This window comes from Martes martes, assembly GCF_963455335.1.
Source record: "Martes martes genome assembly, chromosome: 13".
NCBI lineage: Eukaryota > Metazoa > Chordata > Mammalia > Carnivora > Mustelidae > Martes > Martes martes.
Genome location: NC_137901.1, coordinates 24938473 through 24965325, shown reverse-complemented (window position 1 = coordinate 24965325; position 26853 = coordinate 24938473). Strand labels below are relative to the sequence as shown.

The 26853-nt window shown below is 39.2% G+C and overlaps 1 protein-coding gene across 1 annotated transcript in view; it reads right to left on the bottom strand.

Moving 5' to 3' along the window:
* Window positions 1-26853, bottom strand: part of DYM (dymeclin) — a 334108-nt gene that overhangs the window by 82797 nt on the left and 224458 nt on the right. The window contains exon 14 of the mRNA XM_080821087.1: window positions 23846-23948. Within this exon, the coding sequence (XP_080677213.1) occupies window positions 23846-23948 (103 nt within the window). The remainder of the gene's footprint in view (window positions 1-23845; window positions 23949-26853) is intronic.

The window sequence follows — 26853 nt, the reverse complement described above, 5'->3', positions numbered from 1 at the left end:
AATCTAGGCGTCTATGAGAATTCTAGCAAAGCAGCAGCAAATAAGCTTTTGCATAAGGTTTACAAGGAGACTAAGTTTCAAATAGCATTAAATATCCCTCCACTTTATTTTTCAGATAATTGGCCAAATTAAAATAGGAAAACAATAATACAGGATGCATTTTTTAAATTGTTAATTTAAAAACCAACGTATATCTTATGCTTGAGGCATTTTTATTTTCAAAAAAGAAGTTCTCTTTAAAATAATTAACACAGGGGCACTTGGGTGGCTCAGTGGATTAAGCCGCTGCCTTCGGCTCGGGTCATGATCTCAGGGTCCTGGGATCAAGCCCCGCGTCGGGCTCTCTGCTCCGCGGGGAGCCTGTTTCCTCCTCTCTCTCTCTCTGCCTGCCTCTCTGCCTACTTGTGATCTCTGTCTGTCAAATAAATAAATAAAATCTTTAAAAAAAATAATTAACACATAAAACAAAAGTTGTCTCGATTTAATTATTTCTCAATGGGAAACAACAAACCTACCCCACAGTTCAACAAAATTTGATCAAACAGATTCTCGGTTGTGACAAACAAAATATCAAATAACCACAGAAGACAATGATTTCGCAAACAGTAACGGAGGGCCCACATGGTGACCTGCAGCATTGTCTGAAGCACTGAGAACAGGTAATGAGGATATAAAATAAGTGACGTCCTTGACCTTTATTTCACCTTGGGAGTTAGAAAATTCTGTCTAATTTTGTAAGGTAGAAATTTCTCAAAAACACTTCTTTCAAGATACGTAAGAAATTTTACATAAAATTTTATAGAAGGTAAATGTGAGGTTTTACATAGAAACATCACATTGTGGATGTAATTGAGGAATGCTGAACCTCAATGTAGACACCAAAAACTATTTTCATGGCCTCAAATCAGGAGCAATTACTCTGTATCTTAAAGACTTCCCAGTGTTATGGAAACTTAGCCAGAGCTACAGAAGAGGAGTACTGCCACAACAGTGAACAGCCTAGGCTCTGAGGTCAACCTCACTGGCCTTGGAATCCCTGTTCTACCATTTACTGCTCATGTGACCTTGGGAAAGATGCTAAACCTGGGCTTCTTTATCAGCAAAACTGTTACAGTAGCGTGGCAACAAGATAATGAATATAAAACACCTACCCCAACGTCTAACACCCAGTAGCAGTTGCTAACTGTGCTCTTACTAGTGAAAGCAACAGTAACAGTGAATGAAAGTTTCCTGTTACATGCTGATGTGCTTCCAAGGTACAGGAACTCTGCTGGGACTAAGACAAACAACTGTGATGTTTCTGACTTACGCTTTCATGTCTATTCAGAGAGAAGTGCCTCCATGATGCTGAAATTTGCATTCTAGAACATCTGCGCACATTGCAGTGAAGTGCACCGAGCTACCGTGAATCTGAGATCTTTAAGAACCTAAATGCTACTGTTATATTAAATGGCCCAATCATTTAGGAAATGCTGTGTTCAAAAATACTCCAAGTCTAATGCTGAAACACAGGTGACCCCTGATGGAAGACAGTTTGATTTGAATCCCACTGCGTTATAACTATATTCCACATAATGTCCGAAGTTGTATTTATGGTTATCTAATGACTGGGATCAATGCCTACATTTTGCCCAAACAACTGCCAATACTTACAACTCAGTCAAGGTCAGCAGCAATGAGGGTGACTCGGTCTTCTGCTACAATCAGAGCAACAGATCACTGAGAAAGTTACCATGGAAACTGCCTATCACCCATTCAGAAACTTCGGGAGGCAATTCTGTATTAAATTTGCAATTTATTTCTTGTGGCAGAAACAAATTTTTTAAAAAAGCAATTTGACAGTCCTTAGAGTAATGAAGAAGAGTTACAAGAAGAGTTACTAAAATAAGATGTCTTTAGTCTGTCATTGGATTTCCATTTTCAAAAAGCCTCAAAGGCACCCAAAAGTATATATAAACTCAGTTTTTATCTTACTATTGTCTGTGATATAGGGTGATAAAATACAAATTGTTCATTCGTTTTAATTTACTTTTGGGGACTGGAACTTATTAACCTATGACACTGACATGGATCTAACAGTTCACCTCAGGATCAGGCTTAGCAATCAAAGATGCCATGCACTGGGGCTGCCTTCCATTTTGCTAGAGAGTGCCGACTTCTTTGTAAGAGAAAGATGCCTAATTTTACTCTCTGGATATTTTTCCTGGAAAACAGTTTGTGGAAACAACTACCAATATGTAAAGGATAAAATCAAAATAGGATGGGAAAAACCCAAATGTGGCATAAAGGAAATCCCTTTTTAGAGGCAAAGAGAAAGTTGATACTCATACAGAAGCAGAGAAAAAGACTATTAAAAGGAGTCTCTTCATCAAAATCTACTTGGCAAGAAGGAAAGTGATTCCCCCTTATCTCCTGTTCTACTTCTTTCGTCTACTTGTAACAATTGGGAATAAGGAAAAGATTTTGTTATCAGGAAGGTATGAAATGCCAGCAAAAGACATTTTAAGATAATGAGAGCAATGTTAACAAGAAAACTTTCAAGCACAAGTCTTAGCATCAATGGTAACAACACTCAAATTCACTTGGTGGCATTTCTCTTAAAAGCACAGTGACAGTACCAGGAAGTAATATAAAGATGTAGCTTTCCTACAGTTTATAGACCATTAAGTAGCAATTTAGTGAAAAGCCTTTTTGGCCGGCTGTTTTTAAGTAGGAGACTGGCAGTTTCAGTCCAAAGTCAGAGATGTTGTCAGACCCGCACCAGCACAAGTGGGACACACTGTGGGTGCTGCCTCACCACGTGGGCATCCATCACAGGCTGGGGTGGCAATACAAAGCTTTTTGTAGTGGATGCCATTCGCTTCACTTCAGCAAGGACCCAAATGTTCACAGCAGCAATTCCAGAACAATCTCTACCTCATTTCATCAAAAAAGCCAATGTTCACTTAAAATTTTCCTGAATATCGTTTGATTTTACCAAGAGATCACACCAGAAGCTAGGTGAACCAGAACTCTCAAATATCCAAAGAACTGGAAAATGGCGGTGTAAAATCAATTTTAGCAATTTAGTTACACTTTTCTATTAAAAGTGCCTCTCCAAGCAAAATTTTTCAGAAGCAGTTTTTCTCCCTATAGGTGTCTGATTTATACTGAGGGAACATGTTATGACATTATTTGAACTAATTCACTGGTTCTTATTTATTCAACAGTCACTGTTAACTCTCTCTGATGTGCCAACAAGCCAAACAGACAAATGATGATAACCTTTTTAAAGACCTCAACTTTATGTCAATTAAAATTTGAGGAAACTGGATGGGGAATCCATCCAGCTGGACAAAAAGAGTACAAAGATTTTTAAGACAGACAAAGACATGGAGGGAGATATTAACAATGAATTAACTGCATACACCAAATGCTGGTTACAAACTGCCTTTTATAAAAGCTCTCAAAACAGTTGCTGTCTGTTCTGTACCCTTCTAAGAGCTTTGGTAACAGCAAGGACACTGAACACCTGCCCAGGATTCTGTGCTCCTCTGTAATTTACTGGCCATGGTAGGTCTGGTTCAATGTACTTCAGGCAGCTGGGAAGTTTTATTAACTCCTTCAGGTTACCGGGCTAATTGATGCAATTTAATCAATCCTCCCAGTAGCTACCCATTAGCCCACACAATATATTCCCAGGTGAAATCTGCCATTCATTTAACAAATACCAATTGACGGCTGTTATGAAAAGGTGCCCGACTAGGAGCAGTATGGAAGCAGGGACCAAAGATGTGACCCCTGCCTGTACAGAGTTTTGAGTCCAGTGGGAGAGGGGTGAATTGTGGGAAATGTAATGAAGGCAAAGAAAAGGAAGAAACAAGAGTATAAACTAATGCAATTTAGACAGAGACTTCGAATAAAACAGCACAGGAAGGGTCCCCCATTTAAGACTTCACATCAGAATGCTTTTGGGAGTTCCAGTCAGTGTCCTTAGAGATCTCCGATTAAATAAGAAAACCAGAAGTAGGAGAAAACGCCTAATTGCGGAATGTGTAATTTTTTTTTAGCAGTTTTAGCTAATCTCTCTTGAATTACCAACAATCAGACGAAGGTTTACGGCGTGAGGGTGCTGATGAGTCTGTTACTCCTCAGACTCTGTCTAATTAGACGGAGAATAATGCATTAAACTCAATTTTGAAAATGATCCCAAATATTTACTGCACATGAGAGTTTGGTTTCCTGTTCTTATTTTTCTTTTCCCTAAACTTTAGTTTTAATTTTATCAAAGTAACGAATGAGCCTAGTTTAAAAGTCAAGACTACTACTAGATTTGAAACAAAACAAGAGCAGTCTGAAGCCACCTTCTGCCTCCCTCTAATCTCCCCGCCCCCTGCATAGAGGCAAGGATTTCTGAACCATTTTATCGGTTTCCTCTGACATTTATATTCTTAATTCTGAAAGAGTGTGTGTTGGTCTCTCAATTTTTAATTTAAAATCATCTATTTGACTTCTCACCCTTAAAAAGAGGTTTTTCCTCTTCTAAATTAATTTTAAAATCAGCTTAAATTTTTCTAGTTTACTATACTATTGAAAATACCCATTTTTTAAGCCACCACATGAAAATGAGAACGAAGAAGAACTGACGTCTTTCTAAAGTGCGGAAAGAATTGAAAGCAAGATTTAACTGGGAATTTGAGAAAAAGATTCTGCCTCAAATGTTACGACCCTGCTTTGAGACAACAGCAGTCGACCAAGGGGACTTTTAACTGTGTTATCTGCAAAACAAGGGACGGGAAGAATCATTTCTCATGCTCTTGGTATTAGAGTTGAATCTGAGACTGTGAGACTTGGCATATTTTCCAGAGCACCTTCTAAATTCTGTTAGGCCTCTCTTAACTGTACCCCATGGTCACTCCTTTTGACGGACAGATTTCTTTTGCAACTCTCAGAATATGACGAATCCTAGGTGGTTGTTTTATTCCTTTTCTTTTTCCTCTTTTGTTTTCTCCTCTTTTCTTTCTTAAGAGTCTGGCATTCCCGACAGGCACAAAAGTGATCCTGCTGGCTTTCTCTCTTGCTCCTGTGCTATTAGATTTAATTTGTGTGCTTTTATAACTTTGTACTTACGCCCACGGGCTTTTGAACAATGGGCACCCATTCAATGAATCTAAGAAATAAATGACTTGATGATTGTAAGTGCTTTGAACTCAATGGACAGAAGGCTCTACATAAGTAATATAATAGTAAGGACAGAAGAATATAAGACTGAAAAGAAAAAAACAACCTAAAGCTTTTTTGGAAGCCGAACACACACACACCCCTCTCCCTCCAACATCCTTTGTTACACAGCATGCATTTTCCTCATTTGTACTCAGTTCTTAAAATCTCTTCCTCTGTATTTTTATAGATGAAAATGACAAACATTTGTAAAGCAAAAATGCTTTAAGGAGTATTTCCTTTGAACCATGGATGTGATGGTGACTGCGAAGCTTCCTATCTTATGTAAGAGATGCTTAAATAGGTTCAACAATCTCATGGAAGTCACCCCAGGGCTACCATGGGACTCTCTGGAGCTTCCTATAACAGGAGTTGTATAAACACACTTTTGATTTTAGTTCTTTCCACTTGATTTACTAAGTTTACTAAGCATAACTTAGTTAAAATCTGATATATAGATTTAAATTAATCAGGATATTTAGGTGCTGTGACGCTTATTATTATAAATTATTAAAGTACTAATATAAAACTTGCATTTTCAATAAGCTTCACTCTTCTTACCATCCGTCCACATAAGAACTTCATAAGCTGGGTATGTTAATAGAAACAGGGGTACAGACATATTCTAAGGTAGGAAAGGCTGAACAGGAGGAGATTGAGAATAATTATCTTTGTATTTTTCTTTCCGTCCTAGACTTCAATTTAAAAATCTAATCTCCAAAAGATTTTTCTCATGATTCATCTAGGTACCTATTAAAAATAATTCCCATTTTTACATGCCCAGATACCATCTCTGTTTTGTCAAATCCAGTGGATGTGTTTCAACCTTCATGTTGTCCTCAGTCTTTTTTTTTTTTTTTTAAGATTTTAGTTATTTATTTGACAGAGAGACAGCGAGATAGAGAGAGCACAAGCAGGGTGAGTGGGAGAGGGAGAAACAGGCTTTCCGAGGAGCAGGGAGCCCGACGTGGGGTTCGATCTCAGGACCCTGGGATCACGGCCTGAGATGAAAGCAGCCGTTTAAAGACTAAGCCACCCAGGCGCCCCCGTCCTCAGTCTTCAACCCATAGTTGGCTCACCATTTCTTCCTCTCTAAGACACACCTACCTGGTACCACGCACATGGTGTTTCCCCAATTCCCTGTTACAAGCATTTCCTCTTCTATCCAACTTCTGAAGGTTGGAGGTCCCTCAGAGCTCTGTACTGATCCCTCTTTCCCTCTCATGCCACTTTCTCTCGCACTGTGCTCTTGTCAATTGCCATGACTTTGAATATCTTGTTCAGGTGGACAACACCTATATTTCCACCTCCAGGAGAGACTTCTCTTGAGTTCCAAGCCACTGTACTGTCATCTCTCACCAAGCTGATTTAACTGGCCTTGGTCTCAACTCTGACCTCTTTAGAATCACTTGTCTAAAACGCTTTTTTTCAAAGGTACACCTGACCAGTTGCTCCACTGCTCAAAACCCTTCAACAACCTTTTCCTGAAGTATGGATAATACCCAACTCCTTTCAATGAACAGCCTGCCAGGCCTGGCATAGTCGGACAATAACCTCTGCCTCCAGTCTTATTTAATGCGACTCTCCAAGACATTCTGGCTTGTGTACATTTTGCTGAATAAACAGAACTCTGTCTACCTGCAGGGCCTTTGAACATGCTGTTTAAAACACTCTACCCCCACTCTTGCTCTGGCTCTACCAGGTGTCGTTTAAATCTTCACAGAGCAAATACTCCATCTCCCCAACACCCCAAATTTAAATTAAGATTCTCAAAATTCTCTTGCATTATGCTGCAGTTATTTTCCCTAACCCTATTTAAAATGTTGTCTTTATTTGCTTGCTAAATGATTGTGGTTTTTTTCCCTCCATCAGATCCTGAGGCAGGGTAAGGTCCATTTCTGTTCATTCATCACTGTATACTCAATGTCTGGAGCAAAACATGGTATAAATAAAATCATGTATTTTGGATGGATGATGCCCTCCTTGAATATATACTGTGTTTCGCTTTTGTATTTACTGTTTTTAATCCTATTTAAAAACAAAGATTAAGTCATTGATAACAGGACTGTCATGCTTATTTTCAGATATAGAAATTCAAACTCAAAAAAATTAAGTAATTTCCTTACTATCACACAGCTAATAGGACACAGAAGTAGAATTCAAATCCAGGTATGTCCGAGGCCGGAGTCTGGACAAATCTTGTTTCTTTTCTTTTTTTCCACTAGTGTCTTTTAAAAAATTATTTATTCGAGTACCAGTCTTGTTTCTTTATACTCCATTTCCTCCCCTCAAGTGTTATTTTGAAGCAAACTCCAGACACATCTTTCAGTCATTAACATTCAGTAAGTATTTCCAAAAGATAAAAATTTTTCTTCAAGGGGCACCTGTGGGGCTGAGTCAGTTAAGCATCTGACTCTTGATTTCAGCTCAAGTCATGATCTCAAGATCCTGAGATCAAGCCCTGTGTTGGGCTCTGTGCTCAGCAGGGAGTCTACTTGACATTCTCTTTCTCCCTCTCCTTCTATCCTCTCATCCCCTGCGTGTGAGCGCTAATAAATAAATCTTTTACAAAATATTCTTTTAAAAATACAACCACTATGCCATTCTCACACATAAAAGAGTTAATAGTCATCTCTGAAAATTATCAAATGCCCAATCTAATCTAATTAGGTTAAGAAAAAAAGGCCTTTTTTGTTCTTTTTTTAAAAAACAGAATGAGGATCCAAATAAAATTTTTATAGTGCAAGTAGTTTTTATTAAAGTGTGTTTCTCTCTTTTTCATTGCAATTTATTAGTTGAATAAACCAGGTTATTTGTCCCATATAGTTTCTTGTAATCTGGTTTTTGGTGGTGGCAGTTAAGGTTTTTCTGTTCTGGATCTTTCCTGTAAATTAGCAGCTTAATCTAAAGGCTTGATCATATTAGCTTTGATTCTTTTTTTCTTTTAAAGCAAAACTATTTCATAAACGGTGGTGTGTTCTGCAACAGAAGGCACATGATGTCTGCTTGTCTGTTTTTGCAAGTTTAGCAGCCACTCATGCTCCATGCTTGGATGCATTCATTTATTAAGGTTTGCAAAATGGTCATATTCTAATTCTATCTTTTTTTCAGTTTTTGGCTGTAAAACTTCTCCAAAGAGGAACTTTTCCTTATCTATTGTTTTCTTCCATCTTATAATAAAAGGCAGGATAAATTCTTTGTTCCTTTTAGTGTAAATCTGGTTGCTAAGGATGCTCAGTGCTATGCGACTGGGTTGGTCACTGTTTCCATAAGTTCAAAGGACAGAAGTAGAATGACTAGACATAGCTAAAGATATTAAACAAACAAAAATATGAGTCCATAGAAATAGTTCCTATTCAAGCTAAGATCAAAGGGGTTTTACTCAATCTCTTCTATTTTACATCTGCATATACTGTTGCTGTGCCAAGAATCCAGGTTCCCAAGGCAATGGAGGAAGCAAAATTAGAATACTGCACAACTATTCATTTGTTTTATCTCACATTACACACGTGTTTCTTGAAATAACAACACCAAGGCTTCTACATAAATATGACTAGTAAAAACAGTTTAATTTTTTTTTTTTCCAACTATGTTTTCAAGGTATAGCCTAGAGTCACTTGGTTGGTTGGTTATGCCACCAACTGGATATATATTTAGGTTTATTTATTTCAATGTATTTCAATGTTAGAGGCTGCTCTTTTAAATTTCCTTTTATAACCATGCTATATGTGCAATCACTAATATTCAACTCAATTCTATAGGCGGAAGTTTTGTTCCTTTAAGAACTATCTATGTAGTTCTTCAATTAAATCTAAAGAATAAGGATTATTCAGAGGCTCATTTTATCCCTGTCACTTTCCTTCACTCTTATAGGTAGGTGTTCAAAAAAATTTCTACCTTCTCTTTTTTTTTTTTTAAAGTAAACTCTACCCCAACATGGGGCTCGAACTCATGGCCCCAAGATTGAGAGTCACATGTTCTACTAACTGAACCAGCCAGGCATTCCCACTGTTTTGTTTGTTTGTTTTGTTTTGTTTTGTTTTAAATACAAATAGATACAAATGGATATCATCAACCTATCCTGAGGATGATTATGTGGTGGCACATAGACTTTCTACAGAAATATCTCTCATTCATTTTTACAGTTGCATAGTACCCTACTGTGCAAGTGCACCAAAAGTTATTCAACCAGTTCTTCTGGACTGAGTTTTAAAGATCAGTTTGGCTGGTTTCAGTGCTCCCATATAATTTTATATTATATTTATATGTAACTAAGTCTTTTTAATAAGTAGACTTTTGATATGTATCTATTTTGTTGCTTTCTTTTCATATTTTGTTTTTTAGGTATATTTTCTGGTATTTAGGAAGTTTGTATTTTTATTCTAATGGTAATCTTTATATGAATAACTGTATTAAATTTCTCTCATCCCCTTATTTTTTTTTTAATCATTTTCTATTGGTTCCCTATCATAAGCAATACTGAAATTAGCTAATTTCTTTTACTGCCTACTTCTCTTCCAGGATCCAAAATGAAATAATATCCTTTAACTCCCAGCTAACTATAATCAGCAAGCTTATTTTACTTTTCACATGCTCTCCCCATTTCCCTCTCCACAGTTTAAGAGTTATATCCCTATTGTCAGAAAAACAGCCTTTACTTACTATACTTGCTCCTTCAGGTATATCATTAAGTGTTCCACTAGTAAAAAATGTAGATAATGCTCACCACCAGCCTTTGTGACTGTCCAATCAGCGTGGTTGTCTAAAGCTCTTTCTCGATACAGAGGCTGGCAAACCATGAACCATGGGCCAGATTGTGTTTGTGGCCTATTTTAATATGACCTTTTGAGCTAAGAATGGTTTTTACATTTTTAAAGGGTTATATATAAACCAATCAAAACAAAAACTAGATACTCCATACAAAGATAGGCAACAGAGACTAGCATGTGTCCTACAAAGTCTAAAATATTTACTCTCTGGCTCTTTATCAAAACCCTTTGCTGACCACCACTCAGAGAGAGTAGTGGGAGACGGACCTTAGGAAGGAAACAATATTTGAGTTCCTAGATTTAGTAAGATTGTCTATGTCTGTTATACTTGGAAGTCGGCCTGGTGGGATATAAAACCCCTGTGCTTTCTTTGAGTATCTTAAAAATGTGATTCCATCTTCTTCTGGCATAAAACACTGTTGTCAGAAAGTCTGCTGAAAGCTTCATTTTCTTCTGTTTAAAGTGCCTGGTCTTTCTGCCAGCTATGCCTGAACTACCTTCTCCTTATCTCTGTGTTGGTACTGGTGGCCCAAAGCACAGAATATGTGCTTTCCACATGCAGTTTTGACTCTTTTTTCTCTTCTTAATTTTAGGAACGTTTTCTTGAAGTATAGCTTTTAGCAGTTTTCCTCCTTTTTTAGGGATTCCTATTTTATAGTTGTTGGATCTTTGCCTATATTCTTCAGTCACTGTCTCTCAAAGCCTTTTTCTTTCATTCCTTTTTGCTTTCAAGTTTTCACCTTTTCACGTTCTATTACTCTTAAGGCATTATATTTATTTACTTAGTAAATACTTGTATACAGCTGACATTTCTAAAATGATTCTTTTATTTAGAAAAAAATACATTGTTTAATAATTCTGATTTATGTTTTTCTGGTTTTTTTTTAAAGATTTTATTTATTTATTTGACAGACAAGTAGGCAGAGAGGCAGGCAGAGACAGAGAGAGGAGGAAGCAGGCTCCCCACTGAGCAGAGAGCCTGATGCGGGGCTCGATCCCAGGACCCTGAGATCATGACCTGAGCTGAAGGCAGAGGCTTAACCCACTAAGCCACCCAGGCGCCCCTATGTTTTTCTGTTTTATCTTTTTTTTTTTTTTTTTTTTAAAGTAAGCTCTACATCCAACATGAGGCTCGAATTCACGACCCTGAGGTCAAGAGCCACCAGCTCTGCTGAATGAGCCAGCTGGGCACCTATTTTATCTTGTATGATTTTCTTAGTTTCTTTTAGTTATTTGGAAAAGTTATTAAATAGTTTTCATCTATTTTATGGGTACATCGCATGCTTTCATTATCAGTACAGATATTCTTATTCTCTTACTCTCTTTTATCTTCTACCTTTGCACTGCATTTGAATGACATTCTCTTTTGCTCATTTCTAGTGAAGTTAGCTTTTTTTCCTAAAGAGTTTATTTATCTGAGAGACAGCATATGAGTTAGAGAGTGAGAGAGAACATGAGTGGGGGGGAGGGGCAGAGGAAGAAGCTGACTCCCTGCTGAGCAGGGAGCCCCATGTGAGGCTCGATCCCAGCACCCCACGATCATGCATGACCTGAACCAAGGGCAGACATCAACTGACTGAGCCACCCAGGTTCCCCTGAAGTTAGTTTTCCTAACACTTTAGGAGGGAGAGGTGGGTCAAGGTAGCACTTTTCTAGTCTCAGGACTGTAGGGCTATAGTATGAAGTGTTCCTAAATATAGTCATGCCCTTTTTGGGATCTCATGGCTCTCTTTTCTAACCCTACATTTATCTGAACTTTCTTTTTCTTTGCTTAGTGTCCCTGACCTCCTCTGTGGGCTTATTTCTAGTAGCTTCACCTTAGTGTGGGGCTTGGCCTTCAAGGAAAACTTGAGCTGTTTAGTTTTAAAGGTTCCCAGGGCCCACAGTCTAAAACTCCTTCAGCTCTTACGGCAGACAGCTTACATTCAACCATGAATTAGAGAATGCAAAATCCCTAGTGGTTTCATATTGCTTTCCTCAAACTGGTCTTTCCAGAGAGCCCATTCTGGCTACTTGGGGATCCTCCTGTTCTCAGATCTCTCAGATATCTCTTTGGGTCCTTCTAGCTCCTCCCACACACACTACAGGGATCTTGAAGCTCTCGGTAGTCCTGGTTTCACATGGCTACCCCGCATTCTAGTTTGCTGCAGATGTTAGTGTGAGTGAGTGAGTGCTGATGCATTCTATCTGCTGCTTCCGTAGGAAAATTTCAGGAAACTAAAAAACTGTAAAGCTAGGTCTGTCTTCCAAGAATTCTCTTCACAAAGCTGATACTCTCAACCACTCTCTATACTGACTCTAAGTTAAAGGCCCTTTCACTATGTGAGATTCAAATGAAAACCTCCCAAAATTTTTACAATGCCTTCTCAGAGAAGCCTTTCATTTGCAGCATTCTATAAACCATAAACTGATTTATCTTATGTACAAATATGTCCATCACTCAGTGATATCTACAAATGTCTGTCTCAAATCCTTAAAGAAAGGAACGGCACCACGATTCTGTATTTCTTATTGAGCTCTTCCTGTGCTGGCCCGCTACTGTTCTATAACCCTAGGGCACACTATTCACACTATATTCCAGGCTGTGTTTTAGGGGCCATTGTTCACACAGAATGTGATGTGGGTGGAGTCCCCTCTGACTGTGCATTCCCACAATCCTATACAAACCTGTTGCTATCTGCCCAGTGTATCCTCACGGAAATGATGGAACCAGAGAATGCTAATGTTAAGGAAATCACACTAAAATATCTACCTCAAGCTAGATTTTATTTTTATTTTTTAAAGATTTGTCTATGTATTTTAGAGAGCGAGAGACTGCATGCACGCAAGAGCAAGGGGCGGGGTGGGGGGGGGGAGACAATCTCAAGTAGACTCTGGGCTGAGCACAGAGCCTAACACAGGGCTTGATCTCAGGACCCTGAGATCACCATCTGAGCCAAAACCAAGAGTTGGATGCTCAACTAACTGAGCCACCCAGGCTTTCCTACTTCAAGATATACTTCAAAGGCAAAGAAATCAAGGGTCAGGATGGTGAAATAAGTTGCCCAAGCTCACAGCAAATTAAAGGTAAAAAACACAGAGCACAGGTCTTCTAATTCCCAGGCTGTTGCTGTACCTAAAATTTTTCTGGTTTACTCCTCAATCAGCAGTGGTTCAAGACGATTATCAATGTGATCCAGATCATGTCCTTTCCGGCCACAATACCCTGAATTTTTGAGATGTGAACACCACCCTGTCAAGCTCCAGGAGGCTCCTTCCTCAAGCCCTCTGGCTTCCCTGTTCCATCTTGCTAGAACACGTCTTCTGAGTAGCCACCCGACTTGTCTTTGCCCAAATGTTACCTTCTCAATGAGGCAAGCACCCCACTGTCCACGCATTTACACTGCTAATTTCCCATTGCCAGCCCTCTCCAGCCCTTCATCCTGCTTCATTTTCCCATGGGACCTTCTAACATTTCATTCATTCATTCACCCGTGCTGACAGTCATTAGATACTGCTCTTCATTAGAACATAGGCTTCACGAAGGAGGAGATTTTTATCTTTACTGGTATCTTCACAGGGCAGAGGGAAGTACCTAAAAAAATAGTAGTAGCTAACAACATGTGGGATGAAAGAATAAGGAATTTTAGAAACCATATGGAGTGTGTTTATACATGCATTACTCTTTTGTAGCTGTTACTACCAACTGTTAACCTGGAGAGTGTTAGTAATGATATGATGGAGCATTCACAATGGGTATGGGAAATTCAGTACTTGGAATTGGTTAATGAGCAGAAGCACTACTCATAATGAAACAAAAGTTACTCTTATCTGAATTAATGAGCAGTATAAAACAACTTCATAAGAGAGACAGTCCTTAATTACTAAAGGCTCAGTACCTTTTAGCCTTAGAATATGACCCTAAAAAGGATGCCATTAATTCAATCACAAAAATGGTCAGCTGGCATTGCATATTCCAGAAAAAAAAGATAGGTTTGAGAGCAACACAATACTCTCCTTGTGACCTCAATCAAAATGCAAACTTGAGGTCATAGAAGATACCAGGTGAAAGATTACAGGGACCTCACATGCGTGAAAATAATTAACCATGTCCCAAAGATTATTGAACAAGCATGCTAAGTAATTTCATTTCCCTGGCACCAAATGCATCTAAGGACCAAATTTAGTTCTTATAGGTCAACTTTCCAAAAATAACTCCTTTGCTGTATTAACAAATGAAGAAAATACATTCCAATCATGAAAAAGCATCTAACAATGGTCAAAGCACAAATTAAACTGCCTTTCTACTTTCCTACATGTACCATTTCTCATGACTGAGATCTCCAAATTCACATCTCAGAAACTCAGGTAATCCATGAATAAATTAATAAATAATTTAGGCTAGACTCTCTCTGTTGTTAATGGAATCTTCTAATAGCTGAAGTCTAGATAGACACTGATGCTTTCTTGTCTGTCCTTGCATTTGTAAGGTGATCCTCAAATGTTCCTGTGAAGATTAAGAATTTTCCAGAAATCCATGAAATTTCCAGAAAAACAGGCAGAGCTGAATTCTCAAATATAATTTGTTTTCATAAATTTAATCAACTAAGGAAAAAGCTGAATTTCTACTCATACAATGAGTAAGATTACTGGTTTTTCGGGGTCTTATTTAGAGAAACAAAAATAAAGTGCCATTTATAAAACATTTGCAGCTTTGACTATAATCAACTGTAATAATAAGATACCAGCTCAAAAAAATTCTTTTCATTTAAACCCCTTTTGTAATACTGCTTTTTAATAACCTTCATAATAGCCGAATTAAAGGACCCCAACAGAAATCATTCATCCCACATAAAACAAACATTGCCTTTTCTTCTTAGCTTTGTTTTACAAGCTACATTATTTCCAGATGACGCTTGAGGGGACTATGGTTTCAAGAATTAGATGCTTAAATAGACAGCTGCTTTCTATTTGCCATGTAAATCAAGGATATATCAAAGAAAATTCCAAATAGTAGACTTCTTTTCTTCCTATTCAGAACTACCAACTCAGGCAGAAAGGGAGAGATAAAGAAATCAATAAAAATGTAAGCAAATGGAAAATTAAAATTTGGATTTCTTAAATAAATAAAAGAAAATTTGGAGACTGTCAGGAAAAGGTATTTTCATATAAGCTCTGCACAGCAGCAGGTAAGAATTTTTTCAGTACAACAGGAAGGGGAAAACACTGTGATCACTAGTTTTTACAAATCTATCACACAGAGCTACTGAATTTAATATGCATGGTTTTTCTGTACTCTTTAAACTTTGCTTAGAAAGTTAATTAATCATTGCCAGATTTCAACGCAAACGCATCCCATTTCCTTTTATAAGCCAGAGGAAAGAAAATAAGAGTTATTTAAGTATTTCTGATGATAATTTTTCTTAAAAAAATCCTTAAAAAGAATATTTTGCCATACTCCTTAAGAACAGATATAGGACAAATTTCCTCTTGAGGAATAAAGAAATGGGAATCATCTTTCCCTCAACAGAGGTGTGTTTTCTAAAAACAAAGAATTTTTTCTAAACAAGAGGGGAATCCTCCGACTAAATATTGTCCTTAGAATCCTAAGAACATTTCTGAAACTTGTAATTCAGAAGTGTACTTAAAGATTTTTTTTTTTAAATTTAGAAGTGTATTTAAAGCCAAGTTATAATACAACCTAGAAAACCAGTCTGATTATGTTAAAGTCAGGTCCAGTTTATAATTAAAGTGGTGGTGGCAGAGGGGGGTTGTTCACTTGCTAGAAGCTTTATTTATTTGAATTTTAAAATCAATTGTAGTAAGGAAGAAACTTCCTGGGACCTAATCAACGTGGGGCTTGAGACCTATATGAGATCAAAACAGTTGTTTCTTTCTTTCTTTTTAAGATTTTATTTATTTATCTGACAGAGAGAGAGCACAAGCAGGGGGAGCAGCAGAGGGAGAGGGAGAAGCAGGCTTTCTGCTGAGAGCAGAAAGCTGAGAGCTTTTTGCTGGGAGCCTGATATGGGGCTCGATCCCAGGACTCTGAGATCATGACCTGAGCTGAAGGCAGGTGCTTAACTGACTGAGCCACCCCGGGGCCCCAAAGCTGTTGTTTCTTTTAGAGATGTTCACCAACCTTATTCAGAAGATTTTTTTTTTTTCAAACAGCAGTTTCTACATTATGAAAATAACTATAAAGATCTTGATTCAAATTTCATGATCTTTCTTGAAGATCTGGTTGATCCTAGAGCTGGAGCAGGGGAAATACCTGATGAGTTAGAACATCTTGAAAGTCTCAAAGGAAAAAAAAAAACCAACACAAAATCACCAACACTTGTGATTTTCTGTCTTTTGAGGACAGTCATCTTGGTGGTATAAATGTCACCGTGGCTGAAATTTGCACTTCCTGACCATGACATTGAGCATCTTTCAATGTGCTTACAGGTCACTTGTATTGTCTGCTTTGGAGAAATGTTTATTCTGTTCCGTTGCCCATTTTCTTTGTTAATTGCTCTCTTGCATCACAGTCCAACAGGGTACCCAGTTGGCTTTCAGTGAGATGATTCAGGGGTCCATGCACTGCCATATTGTTGGACCCTGGAGTCTCACACCAGATTTCCTGCATCCAGCTAGCACGTGATGAGAGACATGTGGAAGATGGCTCGGGGTGGTGGTGGCGGGGGGTGGTGGTGATGATGACATCACTTCCACCTACATCCCACTGACTATAGCTGGTCTGATGCTCCCACACCCACCAGACACATGTATCATGGAAAGTAGTGCTTAGCTGTATAATTAGGCAGAGATGGGACTGGTGAGCATCCCAATCACTGGCTCACCCAAGGCCTCGTGGGACATCTGGCATTCAGGAGGACTGGCTGACCGACTAGAAAAATGCCAGTGTGAGCCACTGCTTTGCTCTTGGTGGCCACTCTGGTGTGGTTCACCTTAGGGGCTCTGGGACACACTCAGCCCTGGTATATTTCTAAGATCAGGGAGCATGCTGAAAAGTGAGGGCCTCCCTTTGGGGTTGAGATTCACCCTTTGGTGCCAAATAACAACTGAGGTGTCCCCAGACAGATTAAAGACGCTTCCTCATGCTGCTGCTCAACTATGAGTTTACGGTGGCTTCCGTTGTCTCCTCCTCTACCTGATGTCATAGCTCTCCTGATGGAAGTCTTCCCCGTCACCAGAGGGCACGCACACATCTTCGTCTCCTGAGCTGGCTCCTGTTGTCCCAGAATCCCTCCCCCAAACATGAACTGCACAGCGTAACTGCAGTAGCTAAGGCTTACTCAACACTTGCTATGCACCAAGGATCCTCCCTGGACTCGTTCATTCATTTAATCCTGACAACAACCCTGGGTAGTAGGTTCTACTGTCACTCCCATTTTACAGATGGGGCAACTGAGGCCGGGAGAGGCAAAATGACCTACCCAAGGCCAGACAGCTATGTAAGATACATAAACTACAGAACCAGGTTACAAAACAGTCACCATTTTTAAAAGATTGGACTATTTGTCTTTTTTTGTGACTGAGCTATTAAGAATTCTTTACATATTCTGAATACTAACTAGTCCTTTATTGGATATAAGATTTGCAAACATTTTCTCCCATCCTGTGGGCTGTCCTTTCACTTTCTTGATGGTGGCCTTTGAAGCTCAAGAGTTTTAAATTTTGATGAAGTCTAAGAGTTGTCTGTTTTTATTTTGTTACCAAAGATTTACTCCCATATTTGCTTCTAAGGATTGTACAGTCTTTGCTCTTACATTTCATGGCTATGGTCCATTCGGAGTTAATTTTTGTGTATGGTGTGAGCACCTATCACATGCCAGACATTGTGCTGGACACGAGAAATCCAAGGGCGATGACGTGCTGTTTTCACCTCTATGCCCTTATTCAAGAAGCATAACCCCAGACTGTTTTCCCATTTCAATCTCTCCTTTCAAAATACTACCTGGCTCAAATTGCAACTCCTTGCCATGAAAACTGGCACAATTCCTTCCCTACTTCCCCCAAACTGTTCTCTCCCTTTTCCAAAACCCCCAAGTTTGGTTACAGACCTCTTACAAAATTTGTCATACAGAATTGTATGTAGCCACTGAGAATCCCGGTGTATAGGTGCTAGGCCCTCTTCGTTTTTACCTCTCATACCATGCTAAAGTAATCCCCAAACAGAAGTTTTAGCAACATCCTGATTAATGTCCCCATCACTGGAATAAACACCCAAAAGTGATTCCTTCAAAAGTAACAACATCTAAAAGGAACGGTTTTAACAAAGGCAAATTTCATCATTTCCAACTCCTTGGATATGACAGCTCATCCCAGATAGTCATTCCCATGTTCTAGCAATGTTAAACTCTCTATCCCAGCCTCTATACCCCACAGGAACATCTCCAAGTGACAGTCTCACCCAGAACCAACATTGAAATACAAAAAGTATTATGTAGTACGTATGCATATTTATGACTATGTATGTGAAAGGAAGTGTTTTAACACTAGCTCAGTAAAGGCACACACGTGTAAAACAAACAGCTGAAGATATTTTTCAAGATTACCTATCCATCAACTGTTTCAGTCAAATGAATTTAAGATTTGAGTTAAACAGTACACGCTAACAAGGAATCTTAAAAATATAACTGCCTAAAATACAAGGGAGGAAAACTGAAAAATCCCTGAATTCAAGTTTTCTTGTTATGTGGAATCAGTTCAGAATATCTTGTAATATATTTCTGAAGAAATGAAATGTCTAAAAGCAAATATAAATGAGATAAAAGACTCTGAATAAGAGTTATTGGTTCAGGGTGGCTCAGTCAGTTAAGCATCTGACTCTTGATTTCAGCTCATGTCATGATCTTGGGGTTATGGGATCAAGCCCTGTGCTGGGCTCTGCAGTCAGCGGGGTGTCTGCTTGGGATTCTCTCTCTTCCTCCGTCTCTCCCCCACCATTTGCTTGATGCCTGTGCATAAGCTCCCTCTTTCTCCAAAATAAATAAATAAATAAATAAATAAACCTTAAGAGTTATTGGTTCAGAAGGTTAGGTCAAATGGCATACTCCAGGGTTAGCAATATCTTAGGATTTCATGCCGAGTGATAATGATAGGCCATCAAGACTTGATCAAAACAAATTTCAAATACATGGTGCTTGCTCTTTAGGAAGTTAGAATTTAAGACAGCGAATTATTAGATCAAGTAGAGGTCGAACAACCTGTTTTATGTGTACTGAACTAAAAGAAAGAATACTACAACTACCCTTTGAAAAGAAAGAAGCAATTTAAACATGTTTTTAAAGCCATCGCTATACCCACTGTGGGGCTCAAACTCATGACCTTGAGATCAAGTCACATGCTCCACCAACTAAGCCGGCCAGGTGCCCCAGAAAAGAAGCAATTCTGACATAAAGATCATGCACAAATTAATGAGAAAATATATAATTCAGCTTAAAAATTACACATGTCCCCTACATGTGAGAAACTATCTTTTTTGACTAGGGAAACAACCAAACCACTCAAATTTCATGTCTTAGAGATATAATTTAGATCTGAAATTCTGCAGTTTCGGATGCCTGCAAGAGAAGCAGAGGTGTGGACACAGAGCTTCATCCTCATCAATTAATTGCTTAATATTTAGCCTACTTTTTTCAGCCCAAGACAGAACAGACTCATGCCTTCAAAGTACACTCAATCCTACCGGGAGAGAAGAATATCACAGACAAAAAACAATCATAGGATATGAAACAGCATATATTTACTTATTCCTTCTGTGTATGTGTGCATGGATGTTTGTGCACGTCTGTGTGAGTGTGCTTGCGTGTCTGTGTGTGTAACAGATCATATATTCCACTGAAGTATTTTGATCTCAAGACCCTTTTATATTCTTGGAAATCTCTGATGCTCTCAAAAAGCCTATTTTTATGTCGATAATATGTACTGGTATTTATCATATTATGAATTAAAACTAAGAACAATTTAAAGCACGAGAATACGCAAGTACATGTTCTGTGAGCTGCCAATGAAACGATCACTCATCATGAAGCCTCTGGACAACTCTACTGTTCAGTCATGGGTAAAGGAAAGTAAAACTGAGAACTTGGAGAACCACTGGAATGTGTGTGTGGACACATACACAAAGACACATATACAGACGTTAGTAACATTATACTTGCTTAGCATTCAATGATAAACTCTTAGCTGCTATTTACACTCTAGCTGATTTTTCTGATTCTGTCTCCTTCATCTTTTTGGCTGCGTCTTTTTAGCTTATGTCCTTGCGATTACTGTTTAAAATTAGATGGCAGAGTCAGTCCTATAGAAAGGTTCCCAGGTTGGTTGATGATCAAACGACAATATAAGGGGCGCCTGGGTGGCTCAGTGGGTTAAAGCCTCTGCCTTCGGCTCAGGTCATGATCTCAGCGTCCTGGGGTCGAGCCCTACATCAGGCTCTCTGCTCAGCGAGGAGCCTGCTTCCTCCTCTCTCTCTGCCTACTTGTGATCTCTCTCTGTCAAATAAATAAGTAAAATCTTAAAAAAAAAAAAAAAAAGGACATTATAATTTGGTTCCTTATGGTTCCACCTAGAATAAGACTTAGATTCCTCTTATCCTAAATACTTGCCAAGATGATTGTCAGAAATTAGGGGAAAAAAGCTTAGAGGACACTGTAACAATATTCGTAATTTAAAAACCACAGGTATAGGTTTAAAACACAATTACAGCTCATTTATTATTTTTGTTTCACTTTATATATTTAGGTCTGTCGTACATGACTCAAGTGGCTTTAAAAAAAAAAAAAAGATGCAGAAAGATTCTCCTTTAGCAATTCTCCCCTGCTCTAGTCACTGAATTCATTTTTAGGAAACCCTAAAGACAGCAAAGTGCAGCCACGTGGCCGGCTGGACTGCACATGCTTTCCCAGATGTCTTTACCGTCTCTGGAGAGAGGCTGCAGAAACAGCTCTCTCTCTCTCTACTCAGCATTCTCTCTCCCAAAGAGGACTTGAGTGCAGTTTTTGTTTTATTTCCCCTTCAGCAGCCAGGGCAGTCCCCTCATTATCTAGAACTTGGGGGAAGGCTTCGGTCTCCCCCGAGCTGTCCCACCAAACAAGCCCGTACTGAAGGATGAACACTCATGCTTTTTTAACTTGCTATTTGTTTTCTATGTTGTTACTCAACGGACTTGTGAATTACACAGTACAATGAGAATAAGTGTTTTCTTAATAAACTCAGAAAGCTCCAGGCAGACTAAGAGTACTCTGTGTATTACAGTGAGAAGAACACATGATTATTTTTGAGCACTTATTCAAACCCATCTGATCCTGGTGGGAAAGGACAGTCACAGCTCGGATAGAAGTGACCTCTTACGCTGTCAGGGACCCACTGCTGCATTTTGACCTTTTCCTTCTCCATCTTTTACAAATACGTGGTCTACAGCATGAGTCCAGGACACAGAGTTTTGTGTGGCTGTTGGCAGAGATGTTTAATTAAGATTTCTAGGGAGGGGAAAAAAGGGAGAAACATTTTGTTTTCCCAGTTAATGACCAATTTCAAAGGGAATGACAGTGGGAATATGGTTTCAAATACACAGATCACTTACAGTGTTTTGCACTGTGGGAATGACAAGGGAACACACTCAGTTACGATGAAAGAAGAACACAGAGCAGCACTGACTTCTCTCGTCACCACACGGCTACCTGGCAGGAAGGACCCCGCTGCCATCACCATGGACCCCGCTGCCATCACCACTACCGAATCGGGGTGACCCACCCTCTGCAATGAACTCTGAGGAAAGGCGGCAAAATTCGAGTTCATTAGCCCATCTGGAGTCTGTTGTGATTTGTAAAGTCTCTCACACACAAATGTTAAAATAAAAACTGTCAATGACAGATTCCACGTGGAGTTTTCCGTGTATTTCTATGAAGCAGATACTTTAAAAAATTCATTTTTACCTAGTGAAAATTTAATGCACGAACAAGTAAGCAACTTAAAAACTATCAGGTTCAATAGTAGAACTGGTGTATCTGTTAGGAGCTTAACCTGTCCTTTCATTGTATAATCACTTTCATGACTGGCAGATACCATTAAATATGATCTATTTTCTCAAAGACATAGTGATTTTCTGGTCTCTGATTACAGGAGAATGCTGCTAGCACACCCTCAACACTAAATTCATTCAACACATTTTTGTGGAAGAAATGACATAGAAGTGCTATGTAAGCAAATGGTAATTATATAAAAATAATAAAACATTTATAGAGGAATTGAAGGGTTTTTTTTTCTTTTCTTTTCTTGGAGAGGGAAGGGTAGAGGGAGAGAGATTCTTAAGCAGGCTCCAGCCCCAGCACAGAGCCTGATGCACGGCTCGATCTCACAACACTGAGATCATGACCTGACCCGAAATCAAGAGTTGGACGCTTAACGGACTGAGCCGCCCAGGAGTCCCTGAATTCAAGTTCTTAATAAACGCAATCCCCACAGCCACAGAGGCCCCAACTGAGGTTTTCAAGGAATGATTAGGAAGAAATATTTTTCTTATAACAAGTTCCGGCTCGGATAGAAGTGAGCTATTATGCTAATTTTTGGAAAAAGCTGAGAATATTCAGTTAGCAGGAAAATAAAGATACTATTTTTCTTTTCAGTAAAAGAGAAGTCCTTTGGAATTACAAACTTAATACCTTAATGGGAATGACAGATCATCACATCACACGCATACACAAAATAAATAAAAGGGAAGAAAAACAGCACGAGTCGGGCTGTGGCTGCACCCAGCCATCTCTGTTTATCAGCACCGCTATCGGGACTGGGGGCCGTTCCCACAGTCTCGTATCAGCACAGCCATTTAGAAATGAAACAAACCACAGGAAACAAAACAAGTCGCCGGCTGTCTGGTATGCATCACCACTTCAAACTCCCAACTTAAAAATTCTCTCATGAAGTTTCTAAATATCAACCCACTGAGAGTTGTCCTTGTTAGAACTCGATGGACTACTTCTGTGGTCTATGACAAGATAATTTTTAGCATCCTCATCCAAGCCATGTTCCAGAATGTAAGGAAGGTCCCGGACAGTGGCTCTGCCCTGAAGGTGCTCCTGGTATTCTCCTTCCTGTCATTCTAGCATGCTCACGCCTGTGCCGCTCCCATTCCACTCTGCTGTCATTCTCTGAGGTGAGGTGGGAATAAGCTCTTTATCTGTAAAGTGGACGACACCATGGCAACACACGAGTGCTGTCCTCCGCTGACCGCGGCTCCCAGGACCAGCGTGGCGCACTGAGCCGAGCGGAGCCATTCAAGAGTGTCTCTCCCCGGAACGGAGAACTGGGGCTTCAAGACTGGTCAGGTGGCTAACGATAGGATGCTTCCAGGGCGAGAGGAAGGCTGGAGTGGCTATTTTAGGTCCAAGTCAACACATAGGGAAATCTGGCCAATAGAGAATAATAGCTCAAGAGTAAAGCGGAAGCAAAGGAACCAGAGCTTAGAATCTGAAGAGCCTCAGAAAGACAAGATATTCTTGAATCCAAAGGCTTCTCAAGTTCAGGTTCTGGTTCTCTGTGAAATCGAGCCCCTGTACCTCTGTCCCTCGAGTTCAGTGACAAACCTCTGCATGTTTTCTGTGAAACCGCTCCTTTTGCTTCCGTGTAACTAGTCTGAGTGGGTTTCTCGCCTGAGGTAACAAGGGTCCTAATTATTAACAGTCACTGGCTTAGGCTTAGGGTTGACTTTCTTTAACCACTTGTTAATAATCACTTAAAAGTTTCCCCCTTGATGTGAGACAGCACTCCTTTATCTGCATATTAGAGGCACCAAGATCATAGTCAGACCTTGAGAACAGAGATCGTTACTTCTGAACCTAACAATGAAAGGAAAACTTGTTACTGACAATGTAAGGTTAACTACTTACGTAATCTGGTAGAGGAACATCGTTGGCACTCAGTGACCCTCTCAAGGACTGTGTGGCTTGTTCCAGAACCTTGTTGTGTTTTTTAGACAGCAAGGAAAACAAACTGAAAGAAACAAAAAACAAAAAAGGAGAGAAATAAGTGTCTCCTTTTCTGGGTTTTATACGGTATTATAGTTCTGCAGAATGTCATATTCTAAAATACACATGTATGATTTTTTTTTCTTCATGCCTGTGTTAACAGCAGGATCAATGATACTATTGATATAACAAAAAATAAAGTGAGGAGAATGTTTAAATTACAGGATTCAAAAGAATAAAAAAAAGTTTGACAGCTTAAAATACTACTGCAAACATAGGAGAATTTTCCAGTATCGAGGAAAGAATAGTGGACAGAGATTCAGACAGACTGAGGGGCACTGGGCTTCCTGAGTCACTCTGAGGGCAAGCTATGACTAGCCCCTTGGACTTGTACCTCAATTTCCTCATCCTTCAAAGAAGCGTGTTGGATTAAATTATTTCTCTAGGATAATAGAGTCAATCACTTTCTATCACAGCTTTATCTTCTTCTTTCTTAAAACAATGACTTTAAATATATGTATTATAAGATTTCCACTTCTGGTCATGATGGACTAACCAGCCCCAAATAACCTTCCTGCTATTAATAGTTTAAAAAATGGACAAAAGATATGAAATGACTGTGCTGGTGCACAACATCTGCAGTGCAGGACTGGGATCCCTAGAAGAGAGTAAAGAAACGTTCCAGACTGGGACCCAGGGAGTGCACGGCAGCATCATGACAAGCTGAAAACCCAGAGGTGTCAGGGCTCGGGGATGTGTGGCCGGTGGAATTTGCAGGCATATTATTCAACTGGGGAGAACTCCAAGAGGGAGGTCCAGAAACCTGCTCAAGAGTCTTCTCCACTTGAGGTTCAGTTTTGTTTTACCTTCTGAGGTTAAAAGTAAACCTTACACTTTCTGCTCACACCCACTGCCATGACGCACAGGTAGCTACTATGTACCAGCACTTTATTGTCTGTGATCCCAGAAATGTTAAAGGTGGCAAGGCTGTACATACACATGCATCTTTTTTATTCCACCCAATGTGTACTGTTCCGTACTTCACACTTTTTTCATTGAACAATATAGTCCTTGATCTATTCAATAAATGTTGAGGGCGAGGAATGGACATCTAAGCATATGGATATACTATAATTTATTTATCTTTAGCCCATTATTAATCAATCATTGCAACGTTTCCAGTTTTTTTTTAAACAGCACTGTGATGAACACCCTTGTATATAATTTTTTAGCATATTGAAGTGAGACTATGTACAGGATAAATTCCTTGAAGTAAAATTGCCAAGTAAAAGAATAATGGAATAGGACAGTAAACTGCATTAGCCGTATACATTTCAAATATACAAATTATTTTGTAAATGATGAAAATAAAAGGCAAAAATTTGTTGGGGTAGTGTACAAAGCATATTCACATGGAAATGCATGAAGAAAAAAATTACTAAGGTTCTTTTAACTTGTTAGCAGCACATTTGAGGAATAAAGGGAATTTCAGGAGTTTTTTTGAGACCAAAGGAACTTTGACGGTCAGTTCTTGCACAGGGCATGGCAAGTCTCAGAGGCATGAACTGATGCCCAAACAAAAAGGGAAAGCACTAAAAATGCTTGGAAGAAGTACACTTCTTGGTATTAGTCAGAAGAAGGGGGGCAAGTGAAGACAGACAGTGGCCTTTGTTGAGTTTACAAAATACCAGCAACCTGCGGTTCTGTCTGCGTCCTCCCAGCGTCCCTTCAGAGGACAGCAGAGGTAATCCATGGTACCTTCCATCAAAACTGAAGAGAATTCTTAAACAAGTTGTAGGAATCAAAGCAAAAAGGATCTGAAATTGTTTCTTTAGGAGAAGAAAGGCTAGTTTTTGTTTATTTTCAAAGAGAATACTAACAATCTGCTCTCCTTGTTAGAAGAAGACAAAACAAGGAAGTGAGACTCAGTTCTAATGTAAGCTCTTTCATTTGGGTATCACAGAAAATCTGACTGGTGAGGGCCGAAAGTGTTGACCGGTCCACCTCAACATGCTGTGGCTACTGCTCCCAGCTGTTCCTAAGAAAGCTGGTGTGGGAACAGCTGATTTGAGGCCACTTCACGTTTCCTATCACGAATGAGAAACAGCATTCACATTTGACTTCAAGCTGTTATTCTACAACTTAACAGGCTTTTCCCTCAGGTCTTAAAGCTAAAGAGCTTTCAATTTTTTTTTTTTTAAACATTCTAATTCTGGCTCGCATTTAACTTTTTTTTTTTTGTTTTAAGATTTTATTTATTTATTTGTCAGAGAGAGAGCACAAGCAGGCAGAGCGGCAGGCAGAGGCAGAGAGAGAAGCAGGCTCCCCGCTGAGCAAGGAGCCCTATGCGGGACTCGATCCCAGGACCCTGAGATCATGACCTGAGCCAGCGGCTTGACCCACTGAGCCACCCAGGCATCCCCGCATTTAACTTTTTAAGGCAAAAGGACCTAAATGTATATGAGACATGGCTTGTAAATTGCTGAGAAAAGTAACTTCTGGTGAAAACTTTGCAATCAAACTACAAGTCCCTTAGCTTACTGCCAGTTAGAGTGAATGGTAGAGATGTATGGTGTTTGCGTGAAAAGGGGTAATTCTGAGCGAAACTGGCTTTCAAGTGTACTATTCACTCAGGATATCGCTGCCAGAGTCCTTGTTTTTAATCTTAGAAAAAGACTATGTTTTTCTTTTATACAAGTATGTTCACTACAAATTGGCTTAACAATGGAAAACTGAAAATCAGAACGCTGACAACCAACAGCATGGGTTAACACTGTGGGAGAGTCCTATAAGGAAACCTACAGAGCAATGGAAAGTTATCTGGGGCTCCGTGCAATACGGATAAAGCTCCAAAACAAGGGTATTTTACACACAAGGATTCTAGTGGAAGAATGCGGCCAAAGTAGTATTATTTACATAGTGTATTAAAA